Source organism: Kogia breviceps, chromosome 9, assembly GCF_026419965.1.
Source record: "Kogia breviceps isolate mKogBre1 chromosome 9, mKogBre1 haplotype 1, whole genome shotgun sequence".
In the NCBI taxonomy this organism is placed as follows: domain Eukaryota; kingdom Metazoa; phylum Chordata; class Mammalia; order Artiodactyla; family Physeteridae; genus Kogia; species Kogia breviceps.
This window is the reverse complement of record NC_081318.1, coordinates 12,478,572-12,495,253: the sequence shown is the minus strand read 5'-3', so window position 1 is coordinate 12,495,253 and position 16,682 is coordinate 12,478,572. Positions and strand designations below refer to the sequence as shown.

General features: G+C 37.3%; 2 protein-coding genes across 2 annotated transcripts in view; both read left to right on the top strand.

Moving 5' to 3' along the window:
* Positions 1-8,082, top strand: part of SSBP1 (single stranded DNA binding protein 1) — a 68,294-nt gene extending 60,212 nt beyond the window's left edge. Inside the window, exon 8 of the mRNA XM_067041972.1 lies at positions 8,064-8,082. The gene's annotated coding sequence lies outside the window, so the exon portion shown is untranslated. The remainder of the gene's footprint in view (positions 1-8,063) is intronic.
* On the top strand, positions 127-9,801 carry LOC136794818 (probable inactive serine protease 58). The gene is made up of 5 exons (XM_067041764.1): positions 127-148; positions 671-751; positions 8,064-8,309; positions 9,108-9,244; positions 9,652-9,801. Exons 1-5 carry the CDS (start codon positions 127-129, stop codon positions 9,799-9,801), a joined length of 636 nt encoding a protein of 211 aa, XP_066897865.1.
* The last annotated feature ends 6,881 nt before the right edge of the window (positions 9,802-16,682 follow it).

Genomic DNA, 16,682 nt, shown 5'->3' with positions numbered 1-16,682 from the left:
AAGTGAACAAGAGTATCCTGTCCAAGAGAACAGTGCAGGAAGAACAGATTTAGAGATCTGACAGGAGCCACTACTACTGGTGTTGGTTGGGAACTTTTATTCAAATGGTGTCTGTGGTTGTGAGATATGAGCTGTACAAGTGAAGCAGGTCTGAGGAGGGGTGGGCTGAGCGTGACATGCATAAAAGGGAGGGGAGTCAGTGTCACAAAGAGTAGTGGAGACATAGCTCTGCTTCATCAGAGTAGCGCAGAAAGGAGAGGGTCAATGGGACATGTTGAGGGAGGGGTGCTAGTTACACATTGTGGGGAAGGAACTGGTGAAAAGAACTGAGAGGCCAGAGAAAGAAGCTGGGATGAATTTTAACTCCACAGAAAGTTCACTTGGCTCCTGCTTCCCTAGATAAGGTGGATAAAACTCAGACCCCTGAAACTCATCTTCCCATAGGACAGGTATCAATCAGACTGAGAGGATTTCTGTGCCTATTGACAGAGAGAGTGGGCAGGTATAACTGATGAATCCTTTTTTATACCAAGGATCAATGCTGGAAGGAGAAGCCTCTAAGTGACAGACTTGTAGAATCCTCATCCCCAGTTCTCTCACCTGCACTTTCTCCTGCTGTTCAGAATCCCCAGGCAGGACGTACCTTCTGTCCCTGCTTTGTGACTGTTAGTTTCCACTGCAGCCTTGTCCTCGGGACAAGATTCAGGCATCAACATGAAGTGTATCCTATTAACCTTGCTGATGATAACCGGTGAGTGACTGAAGGTATCTCATGCTTGACTGGGGCTCTACTAGGAGATGAGGCTGTGGAGCTTTGTTGCAGAGGGAGCTGATGGATTAGGAACAGGGAAGTTTGGGAAATAGGTAATATACTAGTCATTTTCTGTACAGGCTCAGTCATTTGTAGAACCTAATTAAAACTTTTTTTAAAATTTAATTTTTATTTTGGCTGCGTTGGGTCTTTGTTGCTGTGCACGGGCTTTCTCTAGTGGTGGTTTAATGTGTCCGGAAAGGAAAAAGTTTTATGTTATAAAATAATATCTTACATACATATAAAAACAGACCTGTGAATTGTTCTTAATGTTTTTAAAATTCATCCAAAACTGTTAGATGTGACGGTATTTTATTTTTCATTGTTGTATTATATTTCAATGTGAATTCACACTGGTTCATTCTTTTCTTGACAGACATTTGAGTTATTTCTAGTTTTCTGCTATTTTGAACAGTGTTACTGTAAATGTACTTGTACCACGTACCTTAGAAAGTATTCTTGTATATATATCTGTGATACATATTCTGTATATGTGTGTGTGTGTGTGTGTGTGTGTGTATTGGTATATTCACATATTGGTTTATATCTGTAAGTACACCTCTTGGTATATAACCAGAGCATATAATTAGGAGTGGAATTGCTGGGTCCATAGAGCATGTAAATGTTCACTTTTACACACCCTCCAGCAATTTATGAGTTCTTCCAACTCTGGGTATTGTCAAGCTTTTTAATTTTTTTGCTGATTAAGTGTTAAATATCTTATTATCATTTTAATTTTATTACCTTTACTAGTAGTGATGATTAACATCGTCAGCCCCCATCCTCCTCTTCCTCCTCCTTCTGACAATAATGCTTCTTTTGGGAAAAACTGTTTTATGTCTTTTGAAAATTTTGTGTATTAAATTTTTAAAATATTGCTTCATAGGACTTCTATAAATGCTCTAGATAATACTTGTTTGTCAGTTATGTATGTTGAAAATATCTTCCACTCTGTGGCTTGATCTTCTCTTTATGGTGTATTTTGATGAATAAGAGCTCTTAACTTCAAGATAATTCAGTTTAAAACTTGAATTATCAGTCTTTGTGGTTATTGAGCATTGTGCCAAGTTGAAAATATCTTTTATGACCACAGATCAGAAAGGTATTCCTTTATATTTACTTCTAAAGATTTTAAAGCTTTGATTTTCATATTTAAATTTTCGTATAATTTAGAATTGATTTTTGTGAATGATGTGAAGTGGGGATCCAATTTCATTTTTTAAAGATAGTAAGCTAAATATCCAAATATCATTTGTCAGTGGTCCCTGCACTGATCTGCAACAACTGTTCTGTCATCTTTCAAAGTTCCATCTATATATGGGTCTGTTTCTGGGCTCTTGTTGCTGTTCCATTGGTTTATTTATTATAGACCACAATGCCTAAATAATTATGACTTTATCATAATTTGTGATGTGTGATATGGTTGGCCAGCCATCTTATTCTTCATCAGAAATGCTTAGGAATTCTTTTACATAAATTTAAAAATCAACTTGTCAAGTTCTATGAAAAACTCTATTGGGATTTATTTGGAATTGCTTTGACTTTTTATATCAGTTGCAAAGTATTGATATTTTCTGATATTGATTGTTCCTAGCCATGGATCTGAGATAGCTCTCTATTTATGTTTCCCTTTGATGCATTTCAAGAGTTTTATATTATCTGCATTCATGTCTTGTACGTATCTTATTAAGTTCATTCCTAAAATGCTTTATATTCTTCTATCATTTTAATTGACATACTTGCATAAAATTATATTTTCTGTTTATTAGTGATGATGGAAATGCAATTGGTATTCATAAGTTGATTTAATAGTTTGTTGCTTTGCTATATTCTCTTACTATTTCTAGTTATTTATGTATATGTTCTTGTGGGTTTTCTATCCATCATCTTTGATATGGGCCATTTTCACTATTGTTTAAATTCTAAATAATTTTTGAAATTTCCACATCATTATAAACAGCTCATAGAACTCAATACCGAAAAAACAAACAACCCAATCAAAAAATGGTCAGAAGACCTGAATAGACATTTTTCCAAAGAAGACATATAGGTGGCTAACAGGCACATGCAAAGATAGTCAGTATTAGTATTAGAGAAATGCAAATCAAAACCACAATGAGATATCACCTCACACCGGTCAGAATGGCTATCATCAAAAAATGTACAAATAACAAATGTTGTAGAGGATGTGGAGAAAAGTGAACTCTTATACACTGTTGGTGCAGCCAGTGTGGAAAACATTATGGAGTTCCTCAAAAGGCTAAAAATAAAACTGTCATATGATCCAGCAATTCTACTCCTGGGTATATATCCAGAAAAAAATGAAAACACTAATTTTAAAAGATACATGTACCCCAGTGTTCATAGCAGCATTATTTACAATAGCCAAGATATGGAAGCAACCTAAGTGTCCATCAACAGATGAATGGATAAAGAAGATGTGGTACATATATACAATGGGATATTACTCAGCCATAAAAAAAAAAGAAGTTCTGCCATTTGCAGCAACATGGATGGACCTAGAGAATACTATGTTTAGTGAAATAAATCAGAGAAAGACAAATACTATATGATGTCACTTATATGTGGCATCTGAAAAATAACACAAATGAATGTATATGCAAAACAGAAACAGATTCACAGATATAGAAAACAAACTAATGGTTACCACAGGGGAGACAGAAGCAGGGGAGGGGAAAATTAAGGGTATGGGATTAACAGATACAGACTACTGTGTTTGAAATGGATAAGCAACAAGGATATATTGTTGTATATCAGTTGTTCTATGTAATTGTTATCTATTGTATAGAATAGGGAATTATAGCCACTATCTTTTTTAAGAATTAAAAAAAAATTTTTATACAGCAGGTTCTTATTAGTTATCTATTTTATACATATTAGTGTATACATGTATACATGTATACATGTCAATCCCAATCTCCCAGTTCATCCCACCACCACCCCCAGCCCACTTTGCCCCCTTGGTGTCCATATGTTTGTTCTCTACATCTCTGTCTCTAGTTCTGCCTTGCAAACCGGTTCATCTGTACCATTTTTCTAGGTTCCACATATATGTGTTAATATACGATATTTGTTTTTCTCTTTCTGACTTCACTCTGTATGACAGTCTCTAGGTCCATCCACATATCTACAAATGACCCAATTTCATTCCTTTTCATGGCTGAGTAATATTCCATTGTATGTATGTACCACATCTTCTTTATCCATTCGTCTGTTGATGAGCATTTAGGTTGCTTCCATGACCTGGCTATCGTAAATAGTGCTGCAATGAACATTGGGGTGCATGTGTCTTTCTGAATTATGGTTTTCTCTGGGTATATGCCCAGTAGTGGGACACTAAGAGGGGAAAGTGGGGTGTAGGTGGTAGTGGTAGGACGAATTGGGAGATTGGGACTGACATATATACACTAGTATGTATAAAATAGATAACTAATAAAAACTTGCTGTATAAAAAAATAAATAAAGTTAGCCTTATCTTGCCCTGCCCCCCTCAAAAAAACCATAACATGGGTGTAATAAACACTGCTGTTGTCAATACTACCTCATAACCAAGCTACAGAGACACTCCAAACCTTTTTATTTTCTGTTTCTGGGTTTTCTCATTTATCTCCTCTATTCTTATATCTTTCTACACACTGTTTTACCTAATGACACCTACAGCCAGAATTTGCCTCTACTGGAACTTGTCAGTAAAAGAAATGAATGCTCATGACCCTTTATCCTGCCCACAAAATATACTTGTTTAAAATAAGACTATTAATTAGCCATGTACACTTCAAAGCTATGAAGAAAATGTAACTTTTCTGTCATGTCTTGGCTTTAAATGAGATGAAGACAAGTTTTCTGGGTTTACATTTTATTCAGGTATATTTACATTTTTCATTGTACCTTTTAATAAGAAAAATAATCCAAAAATCGTATGTGCAAATTTATAATTATTCTATTGTTACCTTAAATGGTGTTTATATAGTTAATTTTAATATAGGTTATTTATGTTGCAATTATAATGCCACAGGGCTATTTTATCTGGAAGAACTTAAAGGCAAATAAAATAGACAATGAACTCAGACATATTTGTGCATAGCATAACTACCTAAATTTTTAAAAATGTAAGGATCTACATCATTTCATGTTGAAGCATCTAAAAACTTTTAAATAAAGTATGTTCCATAACTGCCAGTTAATAAAAGTAAATCACAGAACAGATACTTTATTTTTTGTTGGCAGTCTAAACATTATTAAATACTTGGGGAAACAGGTAATCTTTCTATGGTACTACATCATCTGTTTTTTTATGCTTAAATGTTAAATATTTGTTTTATTTCTATTTTTTCACTTCTATATTTTCTGTATTAACAACCCTAGCATTCGCTCTCATTCTTTACCATATTCAAATAGCAGGTTGACAACTTATGGAAAAGTACTTCTTTTAGTGCTACTAACTTCAAAAAATACACCAAAAATATGAAATAAAGATTTTGTGTTGTTTCAGTGAGTTTCACTGAGGTAAGCAATAAATCTACATCATTTAAGACAGGTTCTTCATGTACCTGACATAGGACCTGCTGCTTTTCACCTGGATAGGCAAAATCGCTGTGCATCTAGGGTACTCATTATGGCTGAGCCTAGATGCAGCCCCAGATTCTTCTCAGCATGGGTCTCTGGGCAACCACTACATATCAGGTGGAGTAGGCAAGTGAGGGGCAGCTTATATGCCATCCTGGATGTCAGATGTGAATGTCTTGGAATTAACATTTTTTTTCTTTCCCAACATAAATAATAATAAGGAGTTACCTACATGGCCGCAGGAGCTAGGTAACTGCTACTTTATCATAAAAAAAAAAAAAAAAGAACTACTTCCCTCTGGCAGTGTGCTCCAATATTCTGCTGCACAAACACACAAATGCAATGAAGAAAAAAAATTTCTTTTGGTATTTAAAAAAATTAATTTTTATTTTTGGCTGCATTGGGTCTTTGTTGCTGTGCATGGGCTTTCTCTAGTTGTGGTGAGCGGGGGCTACTCTTTGTTGAGGTGCGCATGCTTCTCATTGCGGTGGCTTCTCGTTGTGGAGCATGGGCTCTAGGTGTGCGGGCTTCAGTAATTGTGGCACTTGGGCTTCAGTAGTTGTGGCACGTGGGCTTCAAGTAGTTGTGGCATGCAGACTTCAGTAGTTGTGGCTCGCGAGCTCTAGAGCACAGGCACAGTAGTTGTGGCACATGGGCTTAGTTGCTCCACAGCATGTGGGATCTTCCCGGGCCAGGGATTGAACCTGTGTACCCTGCATTGGCAGGCAGACTCTTAACCAGTGTTCCACCAGGGAAGTGCCTATAGCCATTATCTTGTAATGACTATTAATGGAGTATAATCTGTAGAAATACTGAATCACTGTGCTGTACACCTGAGGCTAATATATATTATAAATCAAATATAGTTCAATAAAAAAGGAATAAAATGGGGCTTCCCTGGTGGCGCAGTGGTTGAGAGTCTGCCTACCGATGCAAGGGACGCGGGTTTGTGCCCCAGTCCGGGAGGATCCCACATGCAGTGGAGCGGCTGGGCCCGTGAGCCATGGCCTCTGAGCCTGCGCATCCGGAGCCTGTGCTCCACAACGGGAGAGGCCACAACAGTGAGAGGCCTGCGTACCGCAAAAAAAAAAAAAAAAAAGGAATAAAATGGAATTTCCACATGATTAAATCTTTCATTTGTAAGTTTAGAATTTGGAGGGTAAATTTTCTAAATTTTAGGGGGTAACTTTCCAAATTAAAAAAAAAAATCTTTTGAAAAGGGAACCCTCCTCCACAGTTAGTAGGAATGTAAATTGGTGCCATTATAGAAAGCAGTATGGAGGTTCCTTAAAAAACTAAAAGTAGAGGGACTTCCCTGTTGGTCCAATGGGTAGGACTCCACACTCCCAATGCAGGGGACCCAGGTTCGATCTCTGGTTGGGGAGCTAGATCCCGCACGCATGCCGCAACTAAGAGTCCACATGCCACAACTGAGTCTGCATGCCGCAACTAAGAAGTCTGCATGCCACAACTGAAGATCCCATGTGCTGCAACTAAGACCTGGCGCAGTCTAAATAAATAAATAAATAAGTAAGTAAGTAAACATTAAAAGAAAACAGCTAAAAGTAGAGTTACCATATGACCCAGCAATCTCACTTCTGGGCATATATCAACAAAAGAGAAAAACTCTAATGCTAAAAGATACATGCATCCCAATGTTCATAGCAGCACTATTTACAATAACCAAGACATGGAAATAACCTAAATGTCCTTTGACAGATGAATGGATAAAGAAGATGTGTTTATACACACACACACACACAGAGACACACACATACATATACATACAATGGAATATTACTCAACCATAAAAAGAGTGAAATTCTGCCATTTGCTGCAACATGGATTGACCTAGAGATTATCAGAAGTGAAGTAAGCCAGAGAAAGACAAATATATGATATTGCTTATATGTGGAACCTAAAAAAAAGATACAAATGAACTTATATACAAAACAGAAATAGACCCACAGACATAGAAAACAAACTTATGGTTACCAAAGGGGAGAAGTAGTGGAGGGATAAATTAGGAGTTTGGGATTAACAGATACACACTACTATATATAAAATAAGCAACAAGGACCTACTGTATAGCACAGGGAACTATCAATATATTCAGTATCTTGTAATAACCTATAATGGAAAAGAATCTGAAAAAGAATATATGTATGTGTGTGTGTGTATATATGTATATATATATGCATAAAACTGAATGTTTGCTGTATACTTAAAACTAAATCATCTATACTTCAATTTAAAAAAAAGAAAAAAATCTTTTGAGTTCTAATTTAATTGTTTTGTGGTCAGAGAATGTGATCTGTGTGATTCTGATTCTTTGAAAATAATTGAGACTTACTTTTTGGACCAGTATGGAGTCAATTTTTATAAATGTTTCTTGTGTGCTTGAAAGAATGTGTACTGTCTAATTTTAGGATAGAAGGTTCTATTTATGTTCAATATATAAAAATTTTTAATTATGTAGTTCAAATCTTCTATATCCTTACTAATTTTTTTTTTCTTGATACCAGTGAATGAGGAAGGAAAGTACGTTTGTGTGTGTGTGTGAGAGAGAGAGAGAGAGAGAGAGAGAGAGAGAGAAAGAGAGAGAAAGAATAGCCTTGTGATATGTGATAGTATCAATATTTTTTCTCTCCTTCATTTTCCATAGATCTCCAGGTCATCTTAACTGGTGGAGCCAACAGTTTTCAAGACTTTATTGGGGAGGTTCTGCCTTATGAGAAGATCATCGTTCACCCAAACTTCACTGTCACGTCTCCTAAAAATGATCTTATGCTGATAAAGTTGTCTATACCCCTCACCTTCTCCACCAGCATTTTTCAGTTGCCTAGTGCCAAGATAGAGGAATTTCCAGATGGCTTGATTTACTCTTGGGTAGAGAATAAAGAATCTGTTGGTGAGTGACTGTCAAAAAGAAGAGTTAGCTGTATTCTTGGATACATTCACATCTTCAGGGTCTCTGAGGAGTTAGGGAAAGGAATTGGAACTTATTTTTAAGCACATGTGTAAAGATAGAAATAGAGCAACAATATCAGCTCTTTAGAGTAGAAGGGGTAATCTCCTTTAGGGCTTTGGGAATCAAATCCTAAATCAAAGTGTTGCATGTATGTATCACATTGGCACACACTGCAGAGGACTGGGATTCAGGGATTTATGTTTGAGTTTATAGGGTTATTGACAAATTCTTTAACTTCTTTGAATCTTAATTTGCAAGTTGGTAAAAATCACCTTTTTCCTTTACCTGCCTGTCAGCGATATGGTTATCACTTAACAACAATGATAACAGCTACCATTTGCTGAGCACTAACTACGTCCCGGGCACTAAGCGTCCCGTACATATTTAGCCATCATCAAACATCATGTAGATAAATTTTCGTAGGATTTATATCTTGTAAATGAGGAAACCAAGACTCAGGGAGATTTAACTAATTGTCCAAGGTTATAAACTTGGTGATGGCAGAGCTTGGATTCAGATCTTGTTTGATGTGTGGAGTGTCTTGGCACCACTCCTTGGTGCTGATTATCTTTCAGAGATGATAAATGAACAGGAGTATATGTTTAATCCATGGTCTATTCCATCAGTTCTTCCTCTGCAGTCCATTCTAACTGAAAAGAAGCCCTGAAGGAGAGGGAGGCAAGATACCTTATGAAAATGCAAACAGGAATGAAAGCCTCCTTTATTTCTTGTGCTTAGGAAATCCAGGCAGTAACCTGCACAGCATTATGAATGAATTGAACACTGATTCAATCTGCAAAGCTTTACTGGGTGAAAAGTTCCTTGAAGACATGTTCTGTATGGGACACATAGGAAGAAGCAGAGATAAATGCCAGGTAACCTTTCTTATCTCATTTGCCCATAAGCTCAGTCTGTGCTCTTCCTCTTTGTCTTTGTGTCTCTCTTACCTCTCATCCTTCATGAGGGTCTGTATTTTGCAGTCAGGCTAAGAGCTCAGAGAGTAGGGGGCTGAAGAATGATGACGCTCTCTCCTCCACCCTATGTTAGAGATGAGAGGTATGGATTTTTGAGAAGTGTAAAGCTATCTTCCAGCTACCATTTTGAAATTTCTGTCTAGGGATGACTGGATGGTAGCAGTAGTTAGTACAGTGGAAAGAAGCTTTCACAGTATTATATCCTGGGCCCTTTTGCATGGCAGATATAGTGGCTTTTGCTTTTGTTCCAGTGCTGAAAAATTTCCAGGTGGGAGGGAAGTTCTGATCCCCTCTACTCTGTCTGGCAGGTGACCACAGCTGCACCAGCCACATGTGGCAGTGAATTACAAGGAATTATGTCTGGGGCAACTGGATATATTCTGACAGGTCATACTATTGTCTTCACTGACATCTCCAGCTACATTCCATGGATTGAGAACATTATTTCTACAAAATAAGCTGATATAGAACTCCATTGATACCCTTACAACCCAGCTGATCCATGGCAAGCACATTATGTATCTCAGTCCCAGTTTTTCCTAGGATCTAAGCTTGAGTGGAGTTTCAAAAGAGATCACTGATGACTTCTGGGTGTTAACATTACTACAGTTTCATTAACTGTTTCTTTGCTTATTCCCAACTCATGAATAAGTGTTTATAACATTGAAAGCATGAATGCTGGTCTCAAGAAGTGTAGTCCACCCAGGAAGCTTTTTGGATTCTACCGACTCAGATACTTCTGTTAAAATACTCCCTGTTTTATCCTAAGAACACAGAAGACAAATGGAAATGAGGGACAATAACTACCAGGAGTCTGTTTGCACAGTATGCAAACCACATAGCTGAACAGTAACTGGCTGAAAATTAATTAGACGATTTAGCGATTCTTCTAATGACCAAGTGTCTCCTGGGTGAGTGAGAGTGAGAGTGAGAGTGAGTGTGAGTCTGTGTGTGTGTGTGTGTGTGTGTGTGTGTGTGTGTGTATGGGGGTTGTAGTTAATGTTTCCATTATCTATCAGCACTTAAAAGATCTATAGAATCAAATTTTTCTTAGGTTTGCTGAGGCCACGCAAAGGTCAGTGTAATTTTGGAATACAGATTTCTGTATTTTGAGCTATGGCTGTAATGCATATTACAAATATCAAGGATTTTATAAATGATAGGATGGGTTTCTTCCAATAGATTTTCTTTCCAGTTTACTGCTTTTTTATTTGCTTAAAATCACAAGACTTTCTTAAAGGGGAACAAAATAGTGGAGTTCATGAGGATTTTGCCTGAGAGCTTTTATACATAACCCTGAATGCACTTTCTAGGCCATGCATGTATTCATGAGCACACGCTTTCATTCTCAAGCACACCCAAAAGACACTTGTTTGTCATTCCAAAATTGTGTTCTCCACATATTGTTTCATTAATCCTCAATAGAGTAAACTGATTTTGATTTAAAGCCTGTTAATTTTCATATAAAATATTGAGCATTCCAGAAATTTCAGTGTCTGAAATGTAAAACACATTTTTTTAAAAATTTTTTTTTTTTTTTTGCGGTACGCGGGCCTCTCACTGTTGTGGCCTCTCCTGTTGTGGAGCACAGGCTACGGACGCGCAGGCTCAGCGGCCATGGCTCACAAGCCTAGCCACTCTGCGGCATGTGGGATCTTCCCGGACCAGGCCACGAACCCATGTCCCCTGCATTGGCAGATGGACTCTTAACCACTGTGCCACCAGGGAAGCCCCACATTTTTTTTTTAACATCTTTATTGGAGTATAATTGCTTTACAAGGGTGTGTCGGTTTCTGCTTTATAACAAAGTGAATCAGCTATACATATACATATATCCCCATATCTCCTCCCTCTTGCGCCTCCCTCCCACCCTCCCTATCCCACCCCTCTAGCTGGTCACAAAGCACAGAGCTGATCTCCCTGTGCGATGCGGCTGCTTCCCACTAGCTATCTGTTTTATATTTGGTAGTGTTTATATGTCCGTGCCACTCCCTCACTTCGTTCCAGCTTACCCTTCCCCCTTCCCATGTCCTAAAGTCCATTCTCTACATCTGTGTCTTTATTCCTGTCCTGCCCCTAGGTTCCTCAGAACCATTTTCTTTTTAGATTCCATATATATATGTGTTAGCATATGGTATTTGTTTTTCTCTTTCTGACTTACTTCACTCTGTATGACAGTCTCTAGATCCATCCGCCTCTCTACATATGACCCAATTTCGTTCCTTTTAACGGCTGAGTAATATTGCATTGTATATATGTACCACATCTTCTTTATCCAGTTGTCTGTCGATGGGCATTTAGGTTGCTTCCATGACCTGGCTATTGTAAATAGTGCTGCAATGAACATTGGAGTGCATGTGTCTTTTTGAATTATGGTTTTCTCTGGGTATGCATGCCCAGTAGTGGGATTGATGGGTCATATGGTAATTCTACTTTTAGCTTTTTAAGGAACCTCCATACTGTTCTCCATAGTGGCTGTGTCAATTTACATTCCCACCAACAGTGCAAGAGGGTTCCCTTTTCTCCACACACTCTCTAGCATTTGTTGTTTGTAAATTTTCTGATGATGCCCATTCTAACTGGTGTGAGGTGATACCTCATTGTAGTTTTGATTTGCATTTCTCTAATAATTAGTGATGTCGAGCAGCTTTTCATGTGCTTCTTTGCCATCTGTACATCTTCTTTGGAGAAATGTCTATTTAGGTCTTCCGCCCATTTTTGGATTGGGTGGTTTGTTTTTTTAATATTGAGCTGCATGAACTCTTTATATATTTTTGAGATTAATCCTTTGTCAGTTGATTCGTTTGCAAATATTTTCTCCCATTCTCAGGGTTGTCTTTTCGTTTTGTTTGTAGTTTCCTTTGCTTTACACGAGCTTTGAAGTTTCATTAGGTCCCAGTTGTTTATTTTTGTTTTTATTTCCCTTTCTCTAGGAGGTGAGTCAAAAAGGATCTTGCTGTGATTTATGTCATAGAATGTTCTGCCTATGTTTTCGTCTAAGAGTTTTATAGTGTCTGGCCTTACATTTAGGTCTTTAATCCATTGTGAGTTTATTTTTGTGTATCGTGTTAGAGAGTGTTCTAATTTCATTCTTTTACATGTAGCTGTCCAGTTTTCTCAGCACCACTTATTGAAGAGGCTGTCTTTTCTCCATTGTATATTCTTGCCTCCTTTATCAAAAATAAGGTGTCCATATGTGCGTGGGTTTATCTCTGGGCTTTCTATCCTGTTCCATTGATCTATATTTCTGTTTTTGTGCCAGTACCATACTGTCTTGATTACTGTAGCTTTGTAGTATAGTCTGAAGTCTGGGAGCCTGATTCCTCCAGCTCCGTTTTTCTTTCTGAAGATTGCTTTGGCTATTCAGGGTCTTTTGTGTTTCCATACAAAGTGTGAAATTTTGTGTTCTAGTTCTGTGAAAAATGCCATTGGTAGTTTGATAGGAATTGCATTGAATCTGTAGATTGCTTTGGGTAGTATAATCATTTCCATAATATTGATTCTTCCAGTCCAAGAACATGGTATATCTCTCCATCTGTTTTGTATCATCTTTAATTTCTTTCATTAGTGTCTTATAGTTTTCTGCATACAGGTCTTTGGTCTCCTTAGGTAGGTTTATTTCTAGGTATTTTTTTCTTTTTGTTGCAGTGGTAAATGGGAGTGTTTCCTTAATTTCTCTTTCAGATTTTTCATCATTAGCGTATAGGAAAGCAAGAGATTTCTGTGCATTAATTTTGTATCCTGCTACTTTACCAAATTCGTTGATTAGCTCTAGTAGTTTTCTAGTAGCATCTTTAGGATTCTGTATGTATAGTATCATGTCATCTGCAAACAGTGACAGTTTTACTTCTTCTTTTCCTATTTGGATACCTTTTATTTCTTTTTCTTCTCTGATTGCTGTGGTTAAAACTTCCAAAAGTATGTTGAAAAATAGTGGTGAGAGTGAAAAACCTTGTCTTGTCCCTGATCTTAGTGGAAATGGTTTCAGTTTTTCACCATTGAGAACTATGTTGGCTGTGGGTTTGTCCTATATGGCCTTTATTATGTTGAGGTAAGTTCCCTGTATGCCTACTTTCTGGAGGGTTTTTATCATAAATCGGTGTTGAATTTTGTTGACAGCTTTTTCTGGATCTATTGAGATGATCATACGGTTCTTCTTCTTCAATTTGTTAATATGGTTTATCACATTGATTGATTTGCATATATTGAAGAATCCTTGCATTCCTGGGATAAACCCCACTTGATCATGGTTCTTCTTCTTCAATTTGTTAATATGGTTTATCACATTGATTGATTTGCATATATTGAAGAATCCTTGCATTCCTGGGATAAACCCCACTTGATCATGGTGTATGATCCTTTTAATGTGCTGTTGGATTCTGTTTGTTAGTATTTTGTTGAGGATTTTTGCATCTATGTTCATCAGTGATATTGTCCTATAGTTTTCTTTCTTTGTGACATGTTTGTCTGGTTTTGGTTATCAGGGTGATGGTGGCCTCATAGAATGAGTTTGGGAGTGTTCCTCTCTCTGCTATATTTTGGAAGAGTTTGAGAAGGATAGGTGTTAGTTCTTCCCTAAATTTTTGATAGAATTCGCCTGTGACGTCATCTGGTCCTGAGCTTTTGTTTGTTGGAAGAATTTTCATCACAGTCTCAATTTCAGTGCTTGTGATTAGTCTGTTTATATTTTCTATTTCTTCCTGGTTCAGTCTCGGAAGGTTGTGCTTTTCTAAGAATTTGTCTGTTTCTTCCATGTTGTCATTTTATTGGCATATAGTTGCTTGTAGTAATCTGTCATGATCCTTTGTATTTCTGCAGTGTCAGTTGTTACTTCTCCTTTTTCATTTCTAATTCTGTTGATTTGAGTCTTCTCCCTTTTTTTCTTGATGAGTCCGGCTCATGGTGTATCAATTTTGTTTATCTTCTCAAAGAACCAGCTTTTAGTTTTTTTGATCTTTGCTATTGTTTCCTTCATTTGTTTTTCATTTATTTCTGATCTGTGATGTTTATGATTTCTTTCCTTCTGCTAACTTTGGGGTTTTTTTGTTCTTCTTTCTCTGATTGCTTTAGGTGTGAGGTTAGGTTGTTTATTTGAGGTGTTTCGTGTTTCTTGAGGTAGTATTGTATTGCTATAAACTTGCCTCTTAGCACTGCTTTTGCTGCATTCCATAGGTTTTGGGTCGTCGTGTTTTCATTGTCATTCTTTTCTAGCTATTTTGTGATTTCCTCTTTGATTTCTTAAGTGATCTCTTGGTTATTTAGTAATGTATTGTTTAGCCTCCATGTGTTTGTATTTTTTACAGGTTTTTTCCTGTAATTGATATCTAGTCTCATAGCGTTGTGGTCGGAAAAGATACTTGATATGATTTCAGTATTCTTAATTTTACCAAGGCTTGATTTGTGACCTAAGATATGATCTATCCTGGAGAATGTTCCGTGAGCACTTGAGAAGAAAGTGTATTGTGTTGTTTTTGGATGGGATGTCCTATAAATATCAATTAAGTCCATCTTGTTTAATATATCATTTAAAGCTTGTATTTCCTTATTTTCATTTTGGATGATCTGTCCATTGGTGAAAGTGAGGTGTTAAAGTCCCCTACTATGACTGTGTTACTGTCAATTTCCCCTTGTATGGCTGTTAGCATTTGCCTTATGTATTGAGGTGCTCCTAGGTTGGGTGCATAAATATTTATAATTTTATATCTTCTTCTTGGATTGATCCCTTGATTATTATGTAGTGTCCTTCTTTGTCTCTTGTAATAGTCTTTATTTTAAAGTCTATTTTGTCTGATATGAGAATTGCTACTCCAGCTTTCTTTTGATTTTCATTTGCATGGAATATCTTTTTCCATCCCCTCACTTTCAGTCTGTATGTGTCCCTAGGTCTGAAGTGGGTCTCTTGTAGATAGCATATATACTGGTCTTGTTTTTGTATTATTTAGCCAGTCTGTGTCTTTTTGTTGGCGCATTTAATCCGTTTACATTTAAGGTAGTGATTGTTATGTATGTTCCTGTTACCATTTTCTTAATTGTTTTGGGTTTGTTGTTGTAGGTCCTTTCCTTCTCTTGTGTTTTCTGCCTAGAGAAGTTCCTTTAACATTTGTTGTAAAGCTGGTTTGGTGGTGCTGAATTCTCTTAGCTTTTGCTTGTCTGTAAAAGTTTTAATTTCTCCATCAAATCTGAATGAGATCCTTGCTGGGCAGAGTAATCTTGGTTGTAGGTTTTTCCCTTTCATCACTTTAAATATGTCCTGCCACTCCCTTCTGGCTTGCAGAGTTTCTGCTGAAAGATCAGCTGTTGACCTGATGGGGATTCCCTTGTGTATGATTTGTTGCTTTTCCCTTGATGCTTTTAATATTTTTTCTGTGCATTTAATTTTTTTTTTTTTTTTTTTTTTTTTTTGCGGTACGCGGACCTCTCACTGTTGAGGCCTCTCCTGTTGCAGAGCACAGGCTCTGGACACGCAGGCTCAGTGGCCATGGCTCACGGGCCTAGCTGCTCCACGGCATGTGTGATCTTCCCGGACCGGGGCATGAACCTGTGTCCCCTGCATTGGCAGGCGGATTCTCAACCACTGTGTCACCAGGGAAGCCCTGTGTGTTTAATTTTTGATAGTTTGATTAATATGTGTCTTGGCATGTTTCTCCCTGGATTTATCCTATATGGGACTCTCTGTGCTTCCTGGACTTGATTGACTATTTCCTTTCCCATATTAGGGAAGTTTACAACTGTAATCTTCAAATGTTTTCTCAGTCCCTTTCTTCTTCTCTTCTTCTTCTGGGACCCCTATACTTCAAATGTTGATGCGTTTAATGTTGTCCCAGAGGTCTCTGAGACTGTCCTTAATTCTTTACATTTTTACTTTATTCTGCTCTATGGTAGTTATTTCCACTCTTTTATCTTCCAGGTCACTTATCTGTTCTTCTTCCTCAGTTATTCTGCTATTGATTCCTTCTAGAGAATTTTTAGTTTCATTTATTGTGTTGTTCATCATTGTTTGTTTGCTGTTTAGTTCATCTGGGTCCTTGTTAAACTTTTCTTGTTTTTTCTCCATTCTACTTCCAAGATTTTGGATCATCCTTACTATCATTATTCTGAATTCTTTTTCGGGTAGACTGCCTATTTCCTCTTCATTTGTTTGGTCTGATGGGTTTTTACCTTGCTCCTACACCTGCTGTGTATTTTTCTGTGTTCTCATTTTGCTTAACTTACTGTGTTTGGGGTCTCCTTTTCACAGGGTGAAGGTTCATAGTTCCCGTTGTTTTTGATGTCTGCCCCCAGTGGGTAATGTTGGTTCAGTGGGTTGTGTAGGCTTCCTGGTGGAGGGGACTGGTGCCTG

Excerpts from the sequence above, each read along its gene's own strand:
- LOC136794818 (XM_067041764.1), top strand. The coding sequence starts at position 127 with ATGAGCTGTACAAGTGAAGCAG. Across the intron at positions 149-670 it reads GAGCTGTACAAGTGAAGCAG|TTTCCACTGCAGCCTTGTCC; the intron begins GTCTGAGGAGGG and ends TGTGACTGTTAG. Across the intron at positions 9,245-9,651 it reads GAAGCAGAGATAAATGCCAG|GTGACCACAGCTGCACCAGC; the intron begins GTAACCTTTCTT and ends TCTGTCTGGCAG.